Genomic DNA, 22,617 nt, shown 5'->3' with positions numbered 1-22,617 from the left:
TATAAGCAACATTTATAAGAAAAATACGTATACAAGGCAGAAACCTTAATTTTGGCTTAAATTTAACTTAAATCCATTTACATACACCTGAGCGAATGCGCTTTTCACCCCATCTCATAGGCGAAATGGAAGGCATGCGTTCTGGAATATTCGGTAAAATGTTACCAGTGCCGTTTTAACAAAAAAGTAAACAGAAAAGTATATTCCGAATGCTTAGAATGTATAAATAAAATCCCCCATTATATTTCGAACTCTTTCATGCAACCCTTGCCAATGGACAACAGCAGCCCTGAAAAAATAGTACCGTTTTTTCAGCATTCCTTTTTCGAATTTGAATCTTTGGTGTTTTGCATTTTGCTTGTGAATTTTATCGCATCTCGCTTATTTTAACGCATAGCGTTGAACAAAACGATAATCTTTGTTTGAGTTATTTTTAAAGTTAATATTTTAATCAACATTCAAATAAACGAATAAAGTTTACGAAACGAAACAAGTGTAGTGCAATTTTGTGATTGTGTTTTTTGCTGCTTCTCACGTTAATTGAAATTTTAATGTCTAAAAGTCGTTAAAATTTGCAATTTTGTTAAAAACATTTAAGAAAAGGTGAGTGAAATTCGTAAAACACCGATACAAATTCGTAGAATACCAAAACAAAATAGAAAGTGGATTTTTTTTTTAATTTTGTCAACCCATTGGGAATTCCGTTCAGCCTTGGATAAACTGTACCAATAAATTTGTCTGGCAGACGGAATGTATAATACAAAGAAATAACTGTTATTGGACCTTGAATATAGGCACTGTTTGAGAATACATATGTATGTGGATATGAAGAATGTGTGGTGAACTGTACAGTTGCGTGCATTGAACTTTGTTTAATTAATTATTTATGTAGATAAACTATTAGGAAATGTCTTTGTGTGTGTGTGAGATTTTACGATCTCAAATCACAACAATAACGGTTAACAGTATGTAATGATAAATTGCACAAATAAACTTGTGTAGTTTGAGGTTATGTTGCACCTTAAATTATGTCTTATGCACTATTAAACAATTGTTGAAGTTTTGTTTTTGCAATGTAAACGCTTTAAATTGTAGATACAACCAGCAGAAAGTTTTGTGAATAAGTTATAAGCATGCAACGACAATTCACCTCTGGCAGTCGCCAAGCACCCGACCCTTTTGACCAATTCTTGGAGGAGAACAATTTCTATCGCAAGCATACAGCGCGCGATGCCTCCTGCTTGTTTCGTGTGATTTCGGAACAAATGTATGATACACAGCTGCATCATTTGGCGATACGCAAGAAATGTGTACGCTATATGCGTAAGCATCGGGACTTTTTTGCGCCGGTAAATTAATTGGAAGATGCGAATTAGTTGGAAGTCAGCAAAAATTAGAATTCTTATTTCATCAACAGCTCATCGAACGAGATTTGGACGAGTATCTTGATGATATGTCGAAACCCAAAACATACGGAACCTTGATTGAACTGCAGGCAGTTGGTTATATGTTCCAGTAAGTTCACGAGTAATAATTGCTGTAAGAAATCGCTTGTAATACATTTACCGCTAAATCCATAAAAGTTGAAATGCTTTATTATTCGAACATTTTTTTGATTAAGTTGTTCAACATTTATTGTTTCTATGTCAATGTCCACATATACATACATAAATTGTGAAATTATTTTTCAGGCGTAATGTATTACTTTTTGAGCCCTTCAATTTGGGAAACTTCTATAGCACTCGCTCCTACTTCAATGACTTATTTCGAGTATTTTATACGCCTGAAAGGCACTTTGATTCCGTTTTTACTTGTGACTACATCAAAGATGCAGCTATATGTCAGGGTAATTATGCACAGCTAAGTACTAAAACTAATTTAATTTGACTTATTTTATATCTTAGCCATATGCTATGAAATCCTATACAAGGACTTGTATAAATTACCGGATGTTGCATTTGCCGTTGAGCATATGCTACACTCTCCGGCACTGGAGTCTATGGAATACACTTCTGAAAGCAATGAGGAAGGCTACTGCACCCGCATACACTTAACTGATGGACGTGTCTTTAGTTTCGATTTACCGCATGAAACCAATTGCATTTTGGAAAACTACGAACTCTGCCATTTCCACTATACAAACTTTCCGCGCTTATCAGATGATTTGCATCGTGAAATGAAGATGCACACAAATTGTGACGAATATGAAAAGACAGCATTGTGTAAAACCGCGGAATCCCTACTGCCGCACAAGTATATCTCATGTGTGCGCCAGTTATTGCAGGAAGGTACACATACACATTGAATACAAATTTATAGATTAGTATACTTATACCATATGTCTAACTTGATTTTTGGTATTTCGCATTTGTAGGTATTACACCATTTCCCTATAAAGTTGCAAAAGCATTAGATCCAAATATGTATCGCAACATTGAGTTTGATGCGTGGAATGAGCAGCGCAAGGAGCAAAAATTACAAAATTGGTATAATGGTGACACGAATTTCAAGGTATTTATTTAGACATTAAGTGCGCATGCATGTCGTTTGTTTGTCATAATGAATGAACTAACAGTTTGTTCCTTCTATGTGTCTAACATACAATTAAATCCGGTCATCGGTTTGTGCTTGTCATTTTAACACGTCCTGCTCCACAATGCTGTGTCCTGTCTATCCATTCTACTTTTGTGTTTGTGCTTGTATAACTGAATTGTAAAACTGAAGTTGATACGCTGCCAGCAAACAAGAGTTCATAAATTCTTCCAGGTGGGAGCCAAGTGTCATGTGAAGTTATGCAAATCCGAAAACGATGTGTACACTTGTCATATACAAGAGATAGCAGTTGACAAAGGCTACTGCATTGTTTTTATCGAACAATTAGGCGAAAAGCGTCTGGTAAGATGTAAAATATGTAAATTTATAGTAATTTATAGTTAATGTAAAAGTGCAAACTTTTCGTTCAATCATTAAATAATATGCATGCATTTCGCTATATTAAAAGTAAAACCATTTAATATTCCATTGCATTTGTAGGTGCCCTATGAATCACTTACTCCTTTGCCACCTGACCAATTTAAGCCATGGACATTACCATATCGTTTCCAGCGTCATATGCAAAAATACAGTTCGGTACGCCTTACTCGTCATTATAACTATCGCTTCAAACTGAATGGCCAATTTGCCGGCGAACACGATTACTGTGCTCCTTTCACGCCTAATAGCAAATCATCGGACTATGTAGGTAGTGATGTCGATAAAGAGGACAAACAACATTATACTGCTGCCGTAGCTCAACATCGCAACGGCTGTTATTATAAGTTGAAGCAATACACACGTTTTGAAAACTTCCGTGCACACACTTTAGAGTATTGCGCAATGCCACTGACGGTGGAGCATGCGCCACGTGATCTAGAACCGAAAAGTTGTAGCGCCAATGTGCCGGCTTCCAACGAGAACAACGCTAATGCTACGCCGCGCACAACCATTCCAGAGACACGTGTTAAAACTGAATCAAATGTGCCACAATCCAACCTTGCACATGAAGACATGATCGCTAACTTCAATGGCCTAGACCATTCAACAGGGTTGAGTGCTCCCGCTTTCATTCTCCCCGATCTGCATTATCTATATCCTATGCCTCAGTATGGTGCCATGCCTGAGGAGTATTTCGCTTACGGATATGATCCAGCTGTTCATCCACCAACTACAGCGCTGATGCCAACCGGTTATTACATGTATCCACCGCCGGGCGCACCACAAACAGCTTTCGCACCAAATAACCTTTACATGCAAGCTGCACCACCGTTACCACCACCCCTTATAACTACTGCGGCGCCACATCCAGTAGCACATAATATCGGTGGCTGTCCATTTTACCCACCCAACGCGCAATTTGGCAGCGTTGCACCAGCCAACGCCATTGAAGCTAGTTCGATGCAAAACAACGCAACACCGGTTTATGAAACGCCAACCACACGCAATCGCAGCGGTGTGCAAACGCCAAATATGACTACACCGCTAAGTGGTCGTATTAATTGGGACGCAACGAAATCTGTTGAGCCGAATGGCGTAGATTTGCCTTCCGATGTGTCCACTTTGCGCTACTTTTATAATTTAGGTTTGGACTATCATCTCATTCACTCGAAGCGTGGCAACGAAGGTGAGTATCGAGTGGCATACTTGAAGGGTGGAAATGTTTATAAAATATGGTCATCAAATTTTAGATGCAAAAGCAAAAGGAAACAGTGGAAAAACAACATCTAAAATTAATGGAGGAAATGCAAATGAAGACATCGGGCAAGAGGTTTGTATGCTTGTATCCCTAAACGAATGCAAATAAGAGATAGCAGTGACACAAAATACATGTCAATTTTGTTTTTGCAATTCGGTGATTTGAATACCAAAACTCCAATCAGAATGTAAACAAACAAACAAGGCAACAAAAACTTGTTTATGTAAAAATTGTAACCAAATATTAGAGTTTATTTTTTTTTGTTTTGAAGCAATAGAAACTAGTTTCGTAACGTTTTAAATCGCACTGAAAAACTGTCCCAAGGGACAACTGAAAATTATGTAGCTTAGCAAGATTTATGTGTGGTTAAGAACTATCAGTTCAGCAGTATTTCCCAAAAATGTGTCAACAGGTTTTATGCTGTTTCAGCAATAACAACCACAATGACCGATATAGCTCCGGCGGAGGCTCATGCATGCTGTCCAGCAGCTAATATGTGTGCGTGTCGGGTGCATGACGCTAATATCTAAAATTTTTGATTTTCATCATGCAAAAGCCGAAAACAAGTATGTGTGACACGAAGAAAGTACGTGTGTCACCCGACACACACACACATATATAAGCTGTTGGACAGCAAATGCATGAGCGTGTCCGGGAGCTGAATGACGTTTCCATGCTAATCGGTTTTATCATTTGGGAGAGCTATCAATTTTGCAGTACAACAAAATGTTTGCTTATATAGGGTGGGCCATGTAAAATTTGCTTTTTGAATCGGCTATAAAAAAAACTAATCAATATTTTTTCAAACTTTTTTTTATTTTGAAGATTGAACTTTGTCATTTATGAATGAAAAATAATATCGTTCAAATGACTGCCATGACTGGCTTTACAGTAGGCCATTCGATCAATCAAATTTTTAAGCACATTTTCGATTGTTTGGGGTCCAATTTCATGAATGGCAACTTCGATATCGTGTTTTAAAGCATCAATCGTCTCTGGATGGGTTGCATAACATTTGTCCTTAACGGCTCCCCACAAAAAATAGTCCAACGGGCTTAAGGGGTAACACCACTGTACACGCGTAAAATAAACACGATTTTTAAAGAGTTTTTTTGTATAGAAGGAAAGGGAAAACAATCACTCTGGTTTGGGAAGTTATTACTTATATACTAAAATACAAAACTACAAAGTTTGATCGAAAAATTTTACAAAATGGCGGCATAGGAGACATTTTTGTAATGTGGTTTCTCTTGAAAGCGCTCCGCGGCACGCAGCACAGAGGGTGCAAATTTTAATCTGGAACAAAGAAACATTTTTTTTCTTAATCTAGATAAGAATAGCTAGAGAAACACGTAGGGGATTTAAAAAATATTTTTTTTTGTGGAATTAGCAAGCATTTGAAGGAAAAGACTCTATTTTGGACTAAAAAAACGGCACTTAAATAATTATAACAATCGTTTAAATTAATCTATCGAAAATCCCCTACGCTCTTCTCTTAAGAAGGTTATTATACAGACGTAGTGAAAAACCTGATTAAAAATATTTAAAATTGTTTGAGTTATGCTGCGTGCCAGTTTCAGAAAACGTGTTTTGAGAAAAACGCGTTTAAAGTTTGGAAATTTGGAGAAGTCGTTAGGTAGCAGTCACTAACGCTTGGTTAAAAGCTTAAAATATTTATGAAATAAACTTCGGTAACGTACAAAATTTTTTGTTCTCTATTTTAAAAGGTTCAAAGAATTTTTAAGCATATAAAAAAAAATCAATTTTTTGAAATTTCTACAGTGGTGTTACCCCTTAAATCACAGCTCCGAGGCGGCCAATTCATATCGGAATTTCGGCTGATTATTTGGTTTTCAAAAACGGTAGCCAAAAGTTCGAGTGTTTCTTTGGCAGTGTGACAAGTTGCACCGTCCTGTTGAAACCAAATGTCGTCCATGTCATCCTCTTCAATTTTTGGAAACAACTCGTTGAGCATGTCACGGTAACGCTCGCCATTTACTGTAACCGCGGAAGAAGAAGAAGACTCACCACTTTGGAAATAGGTTTTCAATATTTCCCAATTTTGTTCAAGCGTATAGCGTCCCATTTCGTAAATGTCAAACCTTTAAGTAAATTATGAACACATTTGACATGTCATTTGTGTTACCATTCTCAAAAAAATAGGTGGTTCAAAAAGCAAACGCTATATGGCCCACCCTGTGTAATCAGGAACGAAGTAAGCTGCGGTGACTGAATAATGTGACTTAAGCTCTTTCTGGTACTACGCTAGGCAAGCTCGTTATTGGGAAGCTGGCTTCTAAAAAGTTTATAACCTTCCAAAGAACATTACAGAGAGTTCTTGCATGTATTCTCACGGGTAATTTTAAACTGCGAAGTCATTTGTACAAGCTCGGGATGAGCTCAGAGACACAAGGACACGTACGCTTAGAATTATGAGAAGTAGAAACATTTTTGGCTTAGTATAACCAACAGAAAATCACATACGTTTATTAAATCACAATACCCGCTGCCGTTCCATAAGAGAATTGTGCAGATATACGTACATAGGTGATGTTAAAAAGAAAGCATGCTTTGCTTGTCTTTCTTGCTTTGTTTTTCTTTGCTTTTCTTTCAAGACTCCCATGGCCAAATGGTAGCTTTGAATGCTGCCAGAATAACAGGAAAAAACGAGGCGACAAATAAAATTGAAATGTCAAAGGCTAACAAAGCGCTTTCAAAAAGAATATTACGGTATTTGAAGCTTTAAGGGGTTACGTGTAGTCAGATTTTCAACAATTTTGTTTGCTAGTCAATTGAAGCGGAGCCGCGAATAACGTTGTAAATGCCATAATCGTTTTTTTTTACAAGAAAGAAAAAAAACGTTTTTGGAGGCTTTGTGATTGTTTTTTGTTCCTGTATTTTTGGCTTGTCCAAAACAATGACATTAATAACTTATAAAAAAAAAAAAATTGGGAATTTTAATTTCGAATTATAAGTACGCGGTCATTTAAAAATTTTTTTTTTTTTTTCTTTTTTTCTCATCACTTATGTATACTAATGTATTCCTTTCGAAGTAGAGGCATCGCATAATTTTTCAAGTTCTGCGTTTTTTTTTTTTTTTTGTTTTGAATACAAATTATAGCATGGCCATGTTTCTGGAATATGATTTTTTCGTACTCTTAGTATGTTTGGATCATCAGTAGAAATCTGAAGCCATCTAGCTTTGGTAATTTTGCATTTAGGATCCTTATATAAATTTTTTTTGAGAACGTCAAAATTTTTAAAATCATTTAGATCCATTTGATGTACATTAAATGGATTCGACTGTCTCGTAGATGCAATTAATAGAGAAACATCTTCGGGAATAAAAAGTTGGGAAGTTTTTTTTCAGTAAGTGCAAAATCTCGATCACATGAAAGAAAGCTGTGTCCAGAAGTCTAAAATTTTTGATTGATTTCAGAAAAATACTTCGTAAAAAGACTGTTGCATAATGAAATTATTGTCCAGTTGTTGCTCTGTCCAACGCATCTATCGGACCATATTATTAATTTACTTATTTCTCCCTTTTTAAGTACATCGTAGTTGCATGAAATATGTTTCAAAATACATGAAATTGCGTTTTTAAATCTTCTTCTTCGAGGCTCACAACAATTCGATAAAAAACCGTTTGTTCATTATAATTTTTTTCTTAGAATTCGACAAAATATTCCTTTATTTGACTAACGCTAAATTTTTCGCAATTGAAATAGCAACGACAATCACAAACCTAAATAAAATAAAATTACAGCAAGTACACTTAAAACGTTTTTCCACATTACTTGTTCTGGGGCGTTTTTTTGAGAGATACTTTTGTTTTTCCTGCTTACATTTATATGCATTTCCACTATTTCTAACCTTTTTGTTTTTATTATCACACTAGTTTTCAACATTACATTTCCTTTTTGTACCTCTGTTATACTTATCAATTACCTTCGACAATTGCGATCGTATCATTTTGCGTGTAACTTACAACGTTCTTCCACGGACTGACTTCTTCTAATTGCTTTTTAATTGCCTTATGGTCCGAAATTTTAACTTATTTGATACTTAAGAGATGCAAGAGCGTAATAGTAACGGAAATCTGCAAAAAAACACGTTTTGCAAAAAATGACTTAAAACGTTATTCGCGGCTCCGCTTCAATTGCTTCATTAAAAAATAAAAACATAGCATTATTACGTCATGTTTCGACTTGACTTGAGCAAAATTTCAAAAAAAAAAAATTAAAAATTTTAAAAGTTATCGCTGTTTGAGTGGAGCCCGTTTTTCCAGAAGTCCTTGGAGATTCATCTAAAATCAATCGGACAAGAGAAATTAGTTTTATTAATAGATAATCTTGTCCCTTATCGAGGCTTTTTTTCAAAATTAACAATAAGCGGGCTCAGGAAGCATTTTTCAGATTTTCGAGACAATTTTAAAAAAATTGAAATTTTTGAAAAAAAAAAATCCTTGGATCAGTCACGTGTTTTTTATGTTTTTCAAAAGCAGTATAAATTTTATTGAAATCCACCAAGCGGTTTCTAAGTTACAGCGATCACCAGTTCAAAAAACATAGTTTTGAGAAAAACGCATTTAAAGTTTTGCTATCGATTCCGGAGCTCCCGAGCACCCTTTGTTAATTGTTGAATAACTCGAAAAGTATTTGTCGGATTCACTTCAAATTTTCACGCAATATTTGTAAGATACTATACTTTAAGAAAATGCAAAAAAAAAAATCCAATTGTTTTGAAAATTCTGACTACCCCTAACCGCTTAAAGCAAATAAAGCAAAGCTACCATTTGGCCGACTTTCGTATATTACAGCATATTTCTATTCTTTGGTGGCAGATGGCGAAATAAAGCAAATGTTCATTGGAGTAACACCTTGTAACTCTTTGAACAATAAAAATTTGCTGAGTTGATTACCGTAAAGGGATGATTTTTGATTATTAGATTTGGCCCAAGACTTGATAAAAACAAGAAATACACTTTTAAGGGAATTGAAATAATACGTGGCTATTACATATATGAAGCTGGGCCTAGAAGGGAGTTATAATAAATATCTGTTTCAAATTTGAAACCATTGCAGCACCTCAAGAATTAAAATACCTTCATTGTTCGAACGACATAGTCGCGTAACCACTGCACTCCGTATGATTTCTAGGTATACAATATACTAAAAAGCCTATTCCGGCGACGCCGTTTCTGGTTCATAGCAGAGAATCAATGTGAATCATTCTATGACCTGAAGGCCGCTTAGGAAACATAGCTTAACAACTGCTTCGTGAATAAGAAGTTGAGACTAAGAAAATGGATTTTTGGTCTTGGTCGAAATAGATGAGCAAAAACCAACCATATTAAGCAAAGTTTCGAACTTTGAAATTTTAATTTGTAATAATTCGGCACATTTTCATTAAAATTTCTAATTTTACTCGTAATTTAAAAAGAAATCGGTGCAGTTTTATAGATCTTACCCGAAATAGATAGGGAATATCTCAGAAAAAATTTCTACATGCGTTCAAAATAAGAGGAGCGCAAAGAATTTTCAAATTTTAACTTTTTTTTTAATGTTTTTATGAAAGTATAGTGCATTTTTTCATAAACAACAGCACAGAACCGTGTACGACGGAAGAGTCTTGTCGAGGCTCCCGAGAGAAGTGATCAAGGAAAAAAAACAATAGTGCATTCTACAACAAAAACAATATAACACAAAGCTAAAACTTTGTAGCACGAAATACTCAAAAACTTAGTTTTTGTAATAAAAAGAAATTTTTTAATAAAAATAAATGTTTGCAATAAAAAACTAAAAAAATATATTATTTTTTTATTAAAACATAAAAGTAGTAAAAAAAACATTATTTTTTATTAAAAAATAAATATAAAGTAAATTTTTAATAAAAATAAATATATAAAAATATTATTAATTTTTGTTGAAAAATAAAAAATTAAATTAAATCAAAAAATAAAAAATTTTCTATTAATAAATAAACAAAATGTTTTTTTTTTTATTTTAATTTTTCTCGTTTAATTTGAATACAAAAATTATTTTTGTTAATAAAAAAATATAATTTAAAATTTTTGTTTCACACTTTAGATGACAGCAGTTTTTAGCTTGCAATTAAAAAAAATTGCTTTACTTGAATCAAACTAGTGATATTTGCAACTAAAAATTGAGACGTGAATGTTTTAATTTGCAAAGAAATGAAAAGGAGAAAAATTCGTTTCTAATGAAATACTAGAAGCCTAAAGCGGTCAAGGGCTGGCTAAGTTGACGAAGTTTTACTTAAAATTATCTTCCAAAAAAATTCAAAATTAACATAAAAATCGCATATTTTAGCTTGAGTTGATACAACTTAAAAAAAAAACCTTTTAAGCTAAAACTCTTCTACTATCTGCAGTTATTTTTTGAAAAAAATAATAAAAAAATTGTTTTTTAATAATTTTTTTTTAATAAAAAATATTAGAAAAACCAATATTATTCATAAAAAAATCGGTTATCAGGATCAGGGATGTTTTCAATTCATTTCACCTAAATCTTCATATTTCTTCGAAATATTTTGTGGCAAGTCGTAAAATCTATAATTCCAGTTGAAAACCAGCAATGTTTTTTGATGAAACACCCTAATGTATAACCACATATCTACCAGTACAAGTTAAAAAAAATTCAACCTTTTGATTAGATTTTTTATTTTAGTTCTGAGCGATATTTCAATATTAGCATGAAAAAATGTAAGTTTGAAGTTGCTCAAAATTCTTATAAAGCGCATGTTCCTTCGGGGTTACTATTTATAAAAAGATAAAGCAATTTTTTTTGTCATTTATGGTACGTAGTATGGCCTAAATAATGTAAACCAAAGTGAGTGATATTAAGTTAAGGTCACCACACATTGGCCAACTTTAACAACATACATAGATCTTTAAATTATTTACATTATTATTTTTATAAAAAACCAGATAATTGAAATTTTAAAAATTTTACGTACGCGATTTTATAGCCCAAGTGGCTCGAAGTTCTCGTTGATTTTTGAATTTTTCTTTTTTTTTTTTGACGAAATTTTTCATATAGAAAAAAGACCCAAACCGTCAACCAAACTGTCCAAAATAAACACGATTTTTGAGCGAAATCAAACTTCTTACGCTCTATTATACTAAAATTTTATAAGCAGTTTTACGCCTGCCTAATTTGTTTTTTTTTTAATTCTGATTAAAAAGTTTGATTCAAACTTGTCGAACTTTCATAAATCTAGTTCAAAATTTAAAACTTCTAGTTAGTATGGGCTTTGTCATAGAATGAAAAAATAATATTATATAAAAAATAATAATAATATAAAAAAAATAATAATATAAAAAAATAATAATATAAAATAATAATAATATAAAAAAAAAACAATATAAAAAAAATAATAATATAAAAAATATAATAATATCAAAAAATAATAATATTAATATAAAAAAAATAATATAAAAAAAATAATAATAATATATAAAAAAAAATAATATAAAAAAAATAATAATAATATAAATAAATAAATAGTCAAAACTTGTCAAAATGTGATGCTTTTATAACTTTTCAACGGAGTATAATTTTTACTTTCAGCCAAAATCTGATCCTATCAAGAGCAGCATGTCGAATTTAAACGCCCATACCGCACAAGCATCCAATCAAAATGGCAACAACACTTTGCAAGGAGCTCCACATAATCAGTCTTCGTATACCAGTAGCGCCAATAGTGGCTCCGGCAAAGGTGGTCACATGCATAATAGACGTTTTCAGTCGCGTTATTTCAACAGCAATAAAGAGCGTCCACTTTTTGTGCGCAATCAGAGCAACAACAATAACAATAATGCTACAAGCAACAATAATGCAACCGCCGGGCAGGGCCAAGGTACCCACACACAGAATGACTATAATAATAATAATACTGCTGGTGGAGGGGGCGGTAACGGCAAGTTTGCTAATAATACATTGAAGTCGAATAGTGTTGGACCAAGTAGTTCGAACCGTAGTGCTACACCTAATTCGTCACACAGTCATGCATCGTTACCAAATGTGAAATCCATGCATGCGATCAATGGCAATGGTAGTGGCAGCAGTAACGGCACTGCTTCACTTGCCGTTTCAGTTGCGGAGCTGGGCATGCCATCGCCACATGGAAACTATGATCATCATGCTAAAAGTGGCGGTGGAGTTCATAATGGTCCTAATAACGGTAAAATGGTGCCACAGGTGAGCGAGCCAAACATTATCTTTGTAATTTAAGTACTAGTAAAAATTCAAATATTTTTTCAGACGCCACACACAACTTACCAAGCATCGCAGGCGAACCCCATGGTGCCTCCGCCTTTCGTCCCGTATGCAGAGTTTAATGGCGACCCACCTATGCCAATTGTTCCACCGACTACTGCAAACGGCGGTATTTATCTGCACATGCCGATGCCACCGCCTTCACATTCTTTTGGCATATACGCGCCACCACCACCACCTTCTACTGCCATGGGTATGCACCCAACACCAACATCAACGGTTTGCACTCCCATATCTTATCCAGCTCCGCCTAATGGTGGTCCACCGCAACATTTCATCGCGTCTCCATCGGAGCCAGTGACTACAGTAAATATGGCATTCCAAGGACCGTCGAACGGTTTTTATCCAACGCCAACAGATCTCGCAGCCCCAGATGCGGCCGGTGTAATGCAAGGCGGCGAGGGACTACAATTCCAATGTATACCGTACACTGGTGCTGCACCACCTCCACCAATGCCATTTTATTATACACCCGGCTCAGCAGTGGCAACAGCAACAGGAGGATTGGCTATGAATAATGGAATTGCAACGGTACCGCAACCGTCACAAGTATCAGTTGCCACTGCTGGTGGAGGTGGCTGTGGGAATACGGGTATAGCAGGCGGATCCCTAGGACCGCAGGTATGTAAATTTTAAGTTTGTGGCAGTTATTAAGCAAAATATTTTAAAAAGCGTGACTATTTTATGTAGATTATCAGAAACAAGTATCCGAACATTTTCTAGGAATTTATTAAAATTTAAATTTTTGGGTGTTCGGCAGAACTGCGAAATGAAGAGAATCAGTAAATTTTTATTAAACGAATTTTCTCATCTCTTAGTTGAGGTCGCAAAATACCAAATAGTGGATATTCTGGAGGAATGTGGGATACTTACTTAAGGGAGGAATAAAAGGAAGTAATTTCAAAACATTTGTTTTATAGTACGTTTCCACTAAAGCGCCATTCTTACGTTGATCGTGATTCGCTCTCCAATCACAAACCCAATTATGTATTTTACTATACAAAATTCTTGTGTGTGTATATCTAATTTTTTTTTGCCTTGTTCACTCTACTCGGTAGCATAGGGCCTCGACAAGACTCAGTTTGGCGTTGGTTTCGTTAATCTATTTTGATTTCTGACAGGGTAGGTAGACCAATCACCTACCGCTACCAGTCCTTAAAAGTGGGATTGCCCACCTGTCGTTGCCTTTTAACTGTTTAGAACGTCATCTAAGGTTTTGGAGTTGATGAATGAGAATTTTTTTTTTTTTTTTTTGTTTTTTAGAAACAGGGAAAGTAGGTAAATTTGGAAAAGTGCGAGGTCTGTGCTTTACGTGGGACTCGAACCCACTAACTCTGAGATGGCAGGCTAGTGCGCTTACGCTAGATTATCGAGGCCGGTAGCCAACTAAATTGTCTCGATATTGGCAAGCCGAAAAACAATGTTGTATTCGATGGGAAAAAAAGCTCCTCATAAAAAATATCTGCCGTTCTCGGAGTTGGCTTAAAACTGTAGGTCCTTCCATTTGTGGAACAACATCAAGACGCACACCACAAATAGGAGAAGGAGCTCGGCCAAACATAAAAAAAAGGTGGAAGCGCCAATAATAAGTATATGTGTATTCTCTCCTAACGGACATCTCTCTTAAACGGACACCTCCCATAAATGGACAGTTTTTTTAGTACTAAAAAATTCTTAAGGGTTTTTGAAAATGTTTCTGTCTTGAGCGGACAACCCTCTCACAACAGGACGCGGACACTTGTTTTCCACCCCAAAGGGTATTTTAATTCCCCTTAACCGGCCATTGTTTTTACGTTTACCCTCTACCATATTCGTACAGCTGTTGCTTATTCATTAACTCTTGTATGTATAGATGGGAATCCCCTAAATACGAAGAAATTGTTTTTAATAAGTCTGCTAAAGCCCAAAGCAGAAAAATTGTGCTAGGAATGGTTTGTGAAGGCACGAAGAAATAAAGGCATTCCTTTGTCAGGTACACTTATAAGGAGCAAAGCTAAAGAAATTTCAGTGAGACTCATTTACGACGCTTTTAGTGCATCATCCATCAAGATTATGTCAAAAGTTTAACGGAAAAGGTACCATATTTGTTTGAAGGAAATGAACCGCGAAACATTTGTTATGAACTGGCTTGTTTTTCCGAGCATTACCCGATAAAACATTTGCATTAAAAGGTGAAAAATGGTTTAAGGATAGTCTCACGATTTTATATTGCACCTTTTTATTATTGGGAAATATGCAAGAACTCGGGCATTTCGCAAAATAAATTTGAACAATTTACCCATTACGTGGCAAAAAATAAAAATAAAAACAAAAAAAGGCTTGAATGACGTTCGATGACAGATTTTCTCGTGCAGTTCGATAAAAAAATGCGACTTCTAGAGCGGAGCGTCGTTCTATGTCTAGATAATGCGGTTTCCCATACTCGCGATCTAAAATTGAAAAATGTTACTTATTTTTCTCCCAGCAAACAAAAGCATTTTGTCAGCCCCTTGACCAAGGCGTTATAAAAAAATATAAGTTCATGTATTAATCGTTATTTTTAAAACGCATTTTGTTTAGGATGTCAGAGACAATTTCTGCTATGGAGTTGTCAAAATCAATCAATTTATTAGATGCTGTTTATTTCATACACAAATCGTGGGAGCAAGTGAGTCCACAGACAATACAAAATTGTTTCATTAAAGTTGGGGGTTTGGTAAAACAGATATGCCCAATAACGACAGAGGTTGGACCGCAGAATTTGAGCTGCCACTATCAGCACTTGCTCAGTTCTCCAACGTTATTAATGGAGTTCAGAGAGAAATTCCAGCTGACATGGAAAACTATCTTAATTTAGATAATGAAATATTCATTAATGATGAAGATTTGGAAAGTATCAATTCTGAAGTGTTAACTGTTTCCCAAGAATCGTTGGCCATTCGTCTAAAGATGAGAAAAAATGAGATTGATGACAAGTTAACTTCCTATAAAGAGGCTTATTTAGCTATAAGAAAATTCTATAAATACTTTTTCTCTAAACCACAACGACCTTAAGAGTGTTGAATTGCGCACTGATCTTCAAGTACATATTGAAGTTAAAGGGAGTTAAAAGAAAAACTCGCCAAGCTAAAATTTCTGACTTTTTTAAATCAATATATTCAACTTGTATGATAAATTTTGTTTTTCAATTCTTGGAAAATCCTTTCTTTGTCGTACCTATATGTTTGTATTAAACCCTTGGGGACGAAGCCGCTCGACGGGCGAGCGTCGCTGAGGACGAGAGGTATTGGAGTACGGAGTAAAGAAAAAAGAAATACGTTGAACGTTATAAAACTAAGGTTTTATTTAACACAAGAAAAAATTTTCATAAAATCAAAAAATAATTATAAACAAACTGCTATCACTGCTAATGTTGAAATGTCTGAGTGGATTCCGTATTGCACGGATTTCGCTTCCATTTGACGAAGTGATGCCGTCATCTTCCGTCTTATCAGATTCAAAGTAATATTCTTCAGAACTGTCAATAACTAACGTATCATCTCTAGATCATCGTGCGTAGGATAAAATATATAAAAAACTGATGGTTCCTCTAGCAGTGACACAGAGACTGAATCGAAGAACTGAAATTCGTTCTGACTCTGCCGTCATCTCACAACGTAAATTTACATTATAAGGAAGATAAGACTTCATCGTTAATGGGTCCTAATGTCTTTGAATGAAAACCTGACTCTTTTACTATACCTATGCCGTGACACTGGTACAGTGTGATGCGATCCCTGGAGATGATATCTACATTTTCACTAGTAGCCAGGCGTCGATAAAATCCCTCGACAATCTCCAAGGCAGCCATGAAATGTTGCGTATCTCTTAACGAGATGGCTGAGTCATTTCACCTAATGATTGCATGGGTTCCTGGCCATTGCGACATTGAGGGGAACTGCAGAGCCGATGAACTAGCGAAAATCGCTCACCAAATTGACTGATGAGTACATAGACAGGGATATAGGTATGCCCTTGCAAACATGTAGACTGTGAATGCGCGAGGAAATTGTAAGAGTTGCGAAAGAAAGATGGCATAACGAAGCCACTTGCAAAATAGCCGGACAGATGTGGCTGATTCTCAATGCTGAAGGCACAGAACTTCTACACATATAACTGTAGAAGATATAAGCATAGTCTTAACATACTGATTTCAGTTATTACGGGGCACTGCCTAATCGGTAGGCACGCCCAGAGAATGGGTGTGCAAAGACATGACTTCTGCAGAAGTTGTCTAGACGAGGAAGAGACGATCCCGCATCTGCACCTTCTGTGTCACTGTCGTGCTCTATCCAGACGTAGACTCGCCATTTTGGGCGAACATTTCTTCAACGAATTAGAAGACCTCGGCTGTGTCGAAATTAAGGATCTTGCAAAATTTTTGAATAGCACACATTGGTTTCAGGAGGAATAGGGGCTAGTTCCCCACGCGGCATCACAATGGACCATGAGCCGGAGTGTGTCCTACAATGGAAAACCGCTTCAACCTAACCTAACCTACTATACCTATGCGTATCCTATCGCTCAGAACGACAGACGTCGCGAGCTTTGTAGCTACGAACTAATTTGGGCGGCTTAATGCCGACACGCGTCCCCAAGGGTTAATATTCTTGTTTTGGAAATAAAACTGTTTAATCTATTACAAATTTTTTATGAATTCTTTTTATATTTTTTTTCATCAGCAGACAAATTTGTTTAGTCCCTTAGGTGTTCGCTTAAGAGAGAGTACACTGTATATAAAAAAAAAAAATATGCAAAAAAATTGTATTCAAAAACAACAAACAAAAATTACATACAAAAATTAAAAAAAAAGGTTTCAAAAATAAGCAAAAATTATGTACAAAAATAAAAACCAAAAATTAAAAAAAGGTTAAACTTCTTCGCACTACTATTATTTTGAATGCAAATGTATGTTTTGAAAAATGTCTTACTTTTAATTACTTAGAAATGTTTACTAATTAAATCACTTTTTTCTTAGACATATTTGTGTCGAAACATTTTGTGAAAGTACATATGTGACCAACAATATTTTCTTGATTTTAGGGCTACTGGTGTCCACCGCCAAACGCTTTGCTGCCGTTACCCGCATCTGCACCACAAACTAACGGTACAAGTGTTTGTGTTTCGACTCCAACCGGCAATAATCCATCAAATGCGAACGCCAATACCAGTCGGTCACGTGAAAACAAATAAGATCAATATATTTCTATTAAAAAATCGCAGGTAATATTTTACTAAACTACCAAAAACAATTAGTGTGGGCATTGATTCGACAAATTCCTTCACTTTATTATTTACTCAAATATGAAGGGTATAAAGGTATAAAGCGAGTTTAGTTCGCAAAAGATTTTAAACTTGTATATAGCAACAAAAAGCTATAGTCGGTGGTATTCACCTTCGCCAATGAAAGTCATGACGGCGTTTTCCGCATTTTTATGCGTTGCTTCGTTCAAACAAAAATTAACTTTAATATTTGAACTACAATTCATCGTGCGAGTTTTACTCGAATCAGAAGGAACTCCTTTTTGTGAGGGCATTTTGTCCCAATTACAAATAAAGAAACTGATCGATTAAATATTTATTATACGTTAGTACTGACTATATTTGGTTACGAATATTTTCTATATTGCAAATATTTTATAAAAAGTTCTATCGAATATAATGCCATTGTAAAAGCGTTCGCATTGCATTGCATTTTTATTCCATGTTTTTGCGCAAAAGTTTTGTTTATGAAACTTCATATTAAATTCTAGATAAATTCGTCATTTTTATATTACTTTCATATATATATTGGTGTATATTATTTAATGTATAAAAGACATCACACATACACAAACAATGCTATCACTATTTAAATTAATTTATTGCCTAAATTATCGCAAATTTACGAAATCGGAAACTGTTCAAATCACATCTATATATCCATAATTTTAACAAAGTTATAAAAAATATCACTTAAACTTACAAATTCGTTTTTTATCCCATAAAATATGTAGTTTTTAAGCTCATTTGCTAATCATATTTAAATATATGTAAACCATTTCAATATTTTTATTATGCACATAGTTATTAACGGTGTAAATTTTTGGCCACATATTTTGTCAATATTTATCATTTCTCTTAAAAACATTTTTGCGACTCATAATTACATAATTTTATTAAAAAAAAAAAAAGTTGCTAACCAACTTCTTACCTTTTATTCACTTCATCATTCAACATTACCCACACACATACATCATCATAATATACGAGTAATTATGTTAGCTATAGTTTTATTGATAGTTTTTAACATTTTGTAATACATTAAAATACTATACAAAAAAAAAAAACAAAAAACAAAAAAAAAATTAAAAAAAAAAAACATAAATAAAATGCAACGTTTTAGTGCGTAAGCAAAGCAACTCAACTGGACTTTTAGTTTTCACTGGTATTATTTCAATTCAAGCTATAAATATAATTCTTTTGACCACCTTTCGCTATATTTGGCTTATAAAATTGTAATGAGTTCATAATTTTGAGTATGAGATCAATGAAGCTTTGTGCCTTTCCTGTATGCTCGCGTTTTATGCGCCTTATTGGCGGCAGCGCCAATTGCTGCTCAAATTCCAACTCCACCATTTTTGTTTGTTGTTGTTTTACGCCAGCTATTGCAGCGGTGATTGGCTGTAAATAGTAAGAAAAATTTAATAAAACTACTATAAGAAATATTTATATTATTAGCTTGTAATTGTACAGAATTTTAGGCATCTGAACGCCGAGCTGAAATTTTGAGGACTTTTGGGAAATTTACAAATTTCTGCACAGAAGTAAGTATTTGTTAAATTTTGATATTTTTATACTCGCGCGCAATAGTGCATGCGAATTATGACTTTGATCACATAACAGTCTTTTTACTCGGTAGATACGTTCCTTAGAAAAGCGTGCAAAAAAAAAATCGTGTAAAAAAAGAATACATGCGAAATATGGTAAATTTGGGGATATGTTCCACAACTTTAAAAAATGGCGTAAGATGAAAAAACTAAATATTTTCCCAAAAATCCGTACAAAAGAAGTAATGAAATCTATATTACATAAAACAAAAACAATTCATTTTTATTACAACAAAAATTAAAATTAGTGTACAGTGAAAATTCAATCCATAAGTACAAAGCATAACAATTTAAATTGAAATCTTTATAGATACAGGGTTTGATTGAAAAGTAATGAGCCTTCCCGCGCGGAGCGTCTGCCAAGCGATCAACCGAATCGGCTGGTGGGGGAAAATGATCGTTGGACCTTCCCCTTCCACTAGAAACCGGTCCCAGTTCGCTGGCAACAGCGGTGCAGTCAACATCGCTCCGCGCGTGAAAGCAGTTTTAAAAGTGTGTTAGGATTTTGCAGTGGCGAAAATGCAGCGATCGTTGGAGCAACGTTACTCGATTAAATTTTGCGTAAAGCTAAACAAAACGAGTACCGAAACCATTGGGCTACTCAAGGAGGCTTACGGGGACAAATCTCTGTCCAGTGCCCAGGTAAAACGGTGGCACAAGTCGTTGAAGGAAGGCCGGGAGGACGTCGAAGACGAACAGCGATCTGGAAGGCCTTCGACGATGCAAACAGACGAAGATGTGAACCGGCTTAGTGAATTTTTGAACATTGACCGTCGTGCTAGTCTGCGTGAGGTCAGTGAAGAGTTAAATTTAACTTATTACAATGTGGCACACGAGCCAGTCGCCACGACCCAAGAAGGCGCGCATGTCGAAATCTAAGTTCAAAACCATGCTGATCATCTTTTTCGACTCTCGAGGCATCGTCCATAAGGAGTTTGTACCTCCAGAAAGCACTGTAAAAGCGGCATTTTACAAAGAAGTGCTCCTTGCTGAAAAACCGCGTCGCCCGGGTTCGGCCCGACCTCGACAACAATTGGACCCTGCATCACGACAATGCGCCGGCGCACAGCGCCTTCCTCTGCACCTCTGCATTGGACAAGAGGGGGGGTTTCATTTTGGAAAATAGGATTTATTCAGGATAATCGGGAAGCGCCCTTCGTTTTTCAGCAAGAGAACGCCCGAATCCACGTAAGCAGGGAAACAAGGCCGTATTTGACCGATTGTTCCACAGAAACTATGGACTCACCGAGGTGTTCTCCTGATCTAAACCCAATAGAAAACATTTGGGGTATATTAGTCAGAAGAGTTTATGCCAACAATTGCCAATTTGACAACACCAACGAGCTTAAAGCGGCAATTAAGGCAGAATGGGCTTCTCTAGATGTAAATTTACTTAAAAAGTTAGCAGAATCGATGAAAAAAAGGTTTTTTTGTGTCGCTAAAGCAAATGGTGCTTACATAGAATACTAAAATATTCTAGACGCCAGAAAAAAAAATCGAAAAAGTATACTTTTGTTAAACGATCACTTTGTTTTATCATTCTTAAACGGCTAGAAATACCTTTTTGCTAAACATTTTCTTTATGTATTTAAAAAATTCTAAATTCTGTAATGAAACAGATAACTTTTGTTACTTTAATCGATATGTAAAAATTTTATTTTTCTCTGAAATCTATAAATTAAAATAATTTGAAAAATTAGGGGTGTCTTATGATTATGAAACGCACCTTATATGTGGGTCATAAATTCTGTACTCAAATACAGCAAAGAACTTAGGCATGACATTGGATGCCAAGCTCAGATGGAGCGAACACGTAAAGAAAACCAGAGGAGCTTGAATGTGAATATAGAAGAAATATTTATTTATTTTATTTTTTAAAGCTTAAATAACAATAGAATTGTTAAATAAACAAAAGGATAACGTAGCGCTAGCAACGGGGGCTTTCAGCTGGCTGGTGAAGAATTGCTGTTCATATACTTACGTCGTAGAAGATCAGAGTCCTTCAGAAATTTATAGATTTTGGAAACGTTGCAATCGGAAGGGTTAATTAGTAGCGATATACTGTGTATTGGCTTACTCGAAACAAGATAATTTTGTACAAACAATTACTATGTGGACTTATGGCGCTCAGATATGGGGTTGTTCCAGCCAAAGCAATGTTCAACTAATTCAAAGAAGATAGCCAATTCTCATAAAGCGAGACTGAATAAACACATAAACCCAAAGGCATTCATTCTTCCTGACGCAAATAAATGGGGAAGCAGGCTTAAGCGTAAAATGCTACAAGACCCGATCAATTAAAACAAAAAAAAAACCGCTATTTGAGCCCTTGATTTTGAAAGTGGTATAAGTCAAAAATTTTAAAAATCTACATAGTTATCAGCTATTTCATATCAATTCTTAATAAAATAAAATAATCTGAAGAGATTAGCAGAAATTAACTCGATAAAATGTGTTTATTTTTTGGTTGGTAAACAAAATACGGTTACTGGTTACTGTTTTTTTTTTTATAGTGGAATAAGTCAGTCTGTTCACAAAATTTGACGAAATAACTAGTAATTTTGTCATGTCTTCAGATAACGGTTCAGGTATGATCAAGTAATCCTATTAATGTAGAAACGTGCTATTTATAGTTAATTGTAGACATTATGCGGCGACGAAGTAAAAGTAATGCTCCTCAGAAATTGAAACGAATAAAACTAATACCGTCTTCAGATGGATCAGTTCATACATTAAAAGTGAATTCGGAACCTTTACAAATGGAAGAAGGCAACATGAAATCAAGAAAGAGGACACGAAATCAAAGTAATTGTGCGCAAAATATAAGAAAAATGAAGCGAATATGAAACAAAAGAGTCTAAGCAAGTGAGTGGTAAACTTTTCGAAAATAAAGATTACCTTTGTTCCAAAAAATGTATAAATCGAATCGGATATGAAGACAGGAAAGCTAATTTTGATTATTTTTGGAAATTAGCATGTTTCGAAAAACAGAATTTGTTTCTGTATGGTTTGGTTTGAAAACAATCAATAAAACAAAGACGACTCAGAAATTCCGAAGGATATATGAGAAAATGTAGTTTTAAGTTCCATCTAAGTGTACGGAATTCAGAAGTTTCTGTTTGCAAAACTTTTTTTTTTGATACTTTCAAAATATCTAACGGAAGATTAGGCGGTGTCTTAAATGCGAAAACACCTGGAA

The 22,617-nt window shown here is 34.9% G+C and overlaps 1 protein-coding gene across 4 annotated transcripts; it reads left to right on the top strand.

The window, feature by feature from the left end:
- The first annotated feature begins 372 nt into the window (after nt 1-372).
- Nucleotides 373-18,229, top strand: LOC129237548 (uncharacterized). Of its 4 annotated transcripts, none has more exons than XM_054872364.1 (12): nt 373-603; nt 1,096-1,349; nt 1,418-1,515; nt 1,692-1,846; nt 1,905-2,288; nt 2,375-2,511; nt 2,767-2,895; nt 3,034-4,159; nt 4,224-4,303; nt 11,824-12,453; nt 12,517-13,152; nt 17,593-18,229. In XM_054872364.1, exons 2-12 carry the CDS (start codon nt 1,134-1,136, stop codon nt 17,740-17,742), a joined length of 3,741 nt encoding a protein of 1,246 aa, XP_054728339.1. In that variant the 5' UTR covers nt 373-603; nt 1,096-1,133; the 3' UTR covers nt 17,743-18,229. The 4 variants fall into 4 exon arrangements, with proteins under 4 accessions (XP_054728339.1, XP_054728336.1, XP_054728340.1 ...); XM_054872361.1 differs by having other exon boundaries at nt 2,725-2,895; XM_054872363.1 differs by lacking the exon at nt 373-603 and adding an exon at nt 877-965 and having other exon boundaries at nt 2,725-2,895.
- The last annotated feature ends 4,388 nt before the right edge of the window (nt 18,230-22,617 follow it).

The sequence above is a fragment of the Anastrepha obliqua genome, chromosome 2, assembly GCF_027943255.1.
Source record: "Anastrepha obliqua isolate idAnaObli1 chromosome 2, idAnaObli1_1.0, whole genome shotgun sequence".
Lineage (NCBI taxonomy): Eukaryota > Metazoa > Arthropoda > Insecta > Diptera > Tephritidae > Anastrepha > Anastrepha obliqua.
The sequence above is the reverse complement of the archived record's forward strand: the minus strand, read 5'-3'. Positions and strand labels throughout refer to the sequence as shown.

Coding starts and splice junctions, on each gene's coding strand:
- LOC129237548 (XM_054872361.1), top strand. CDS start 1,134: ATGCAACGACAATTCACCTCTGGCAGTCGCCAAGCACCCGACCCTTTT. Junction 2,512..2,724: donor ATGGTGACACGAATTTCAAG/GTATTTATTTAG, acceptor GTAAAACTGAAG/TTGATACGCTGCCAGCAAAC. Junction 2,896..3,033: donor AATTAGGCGAAAAGCGTCTG/GTAAGATGTAAA, acceptor TTGCATTTGTAG/GTGCCCTATGAATCACTTAC.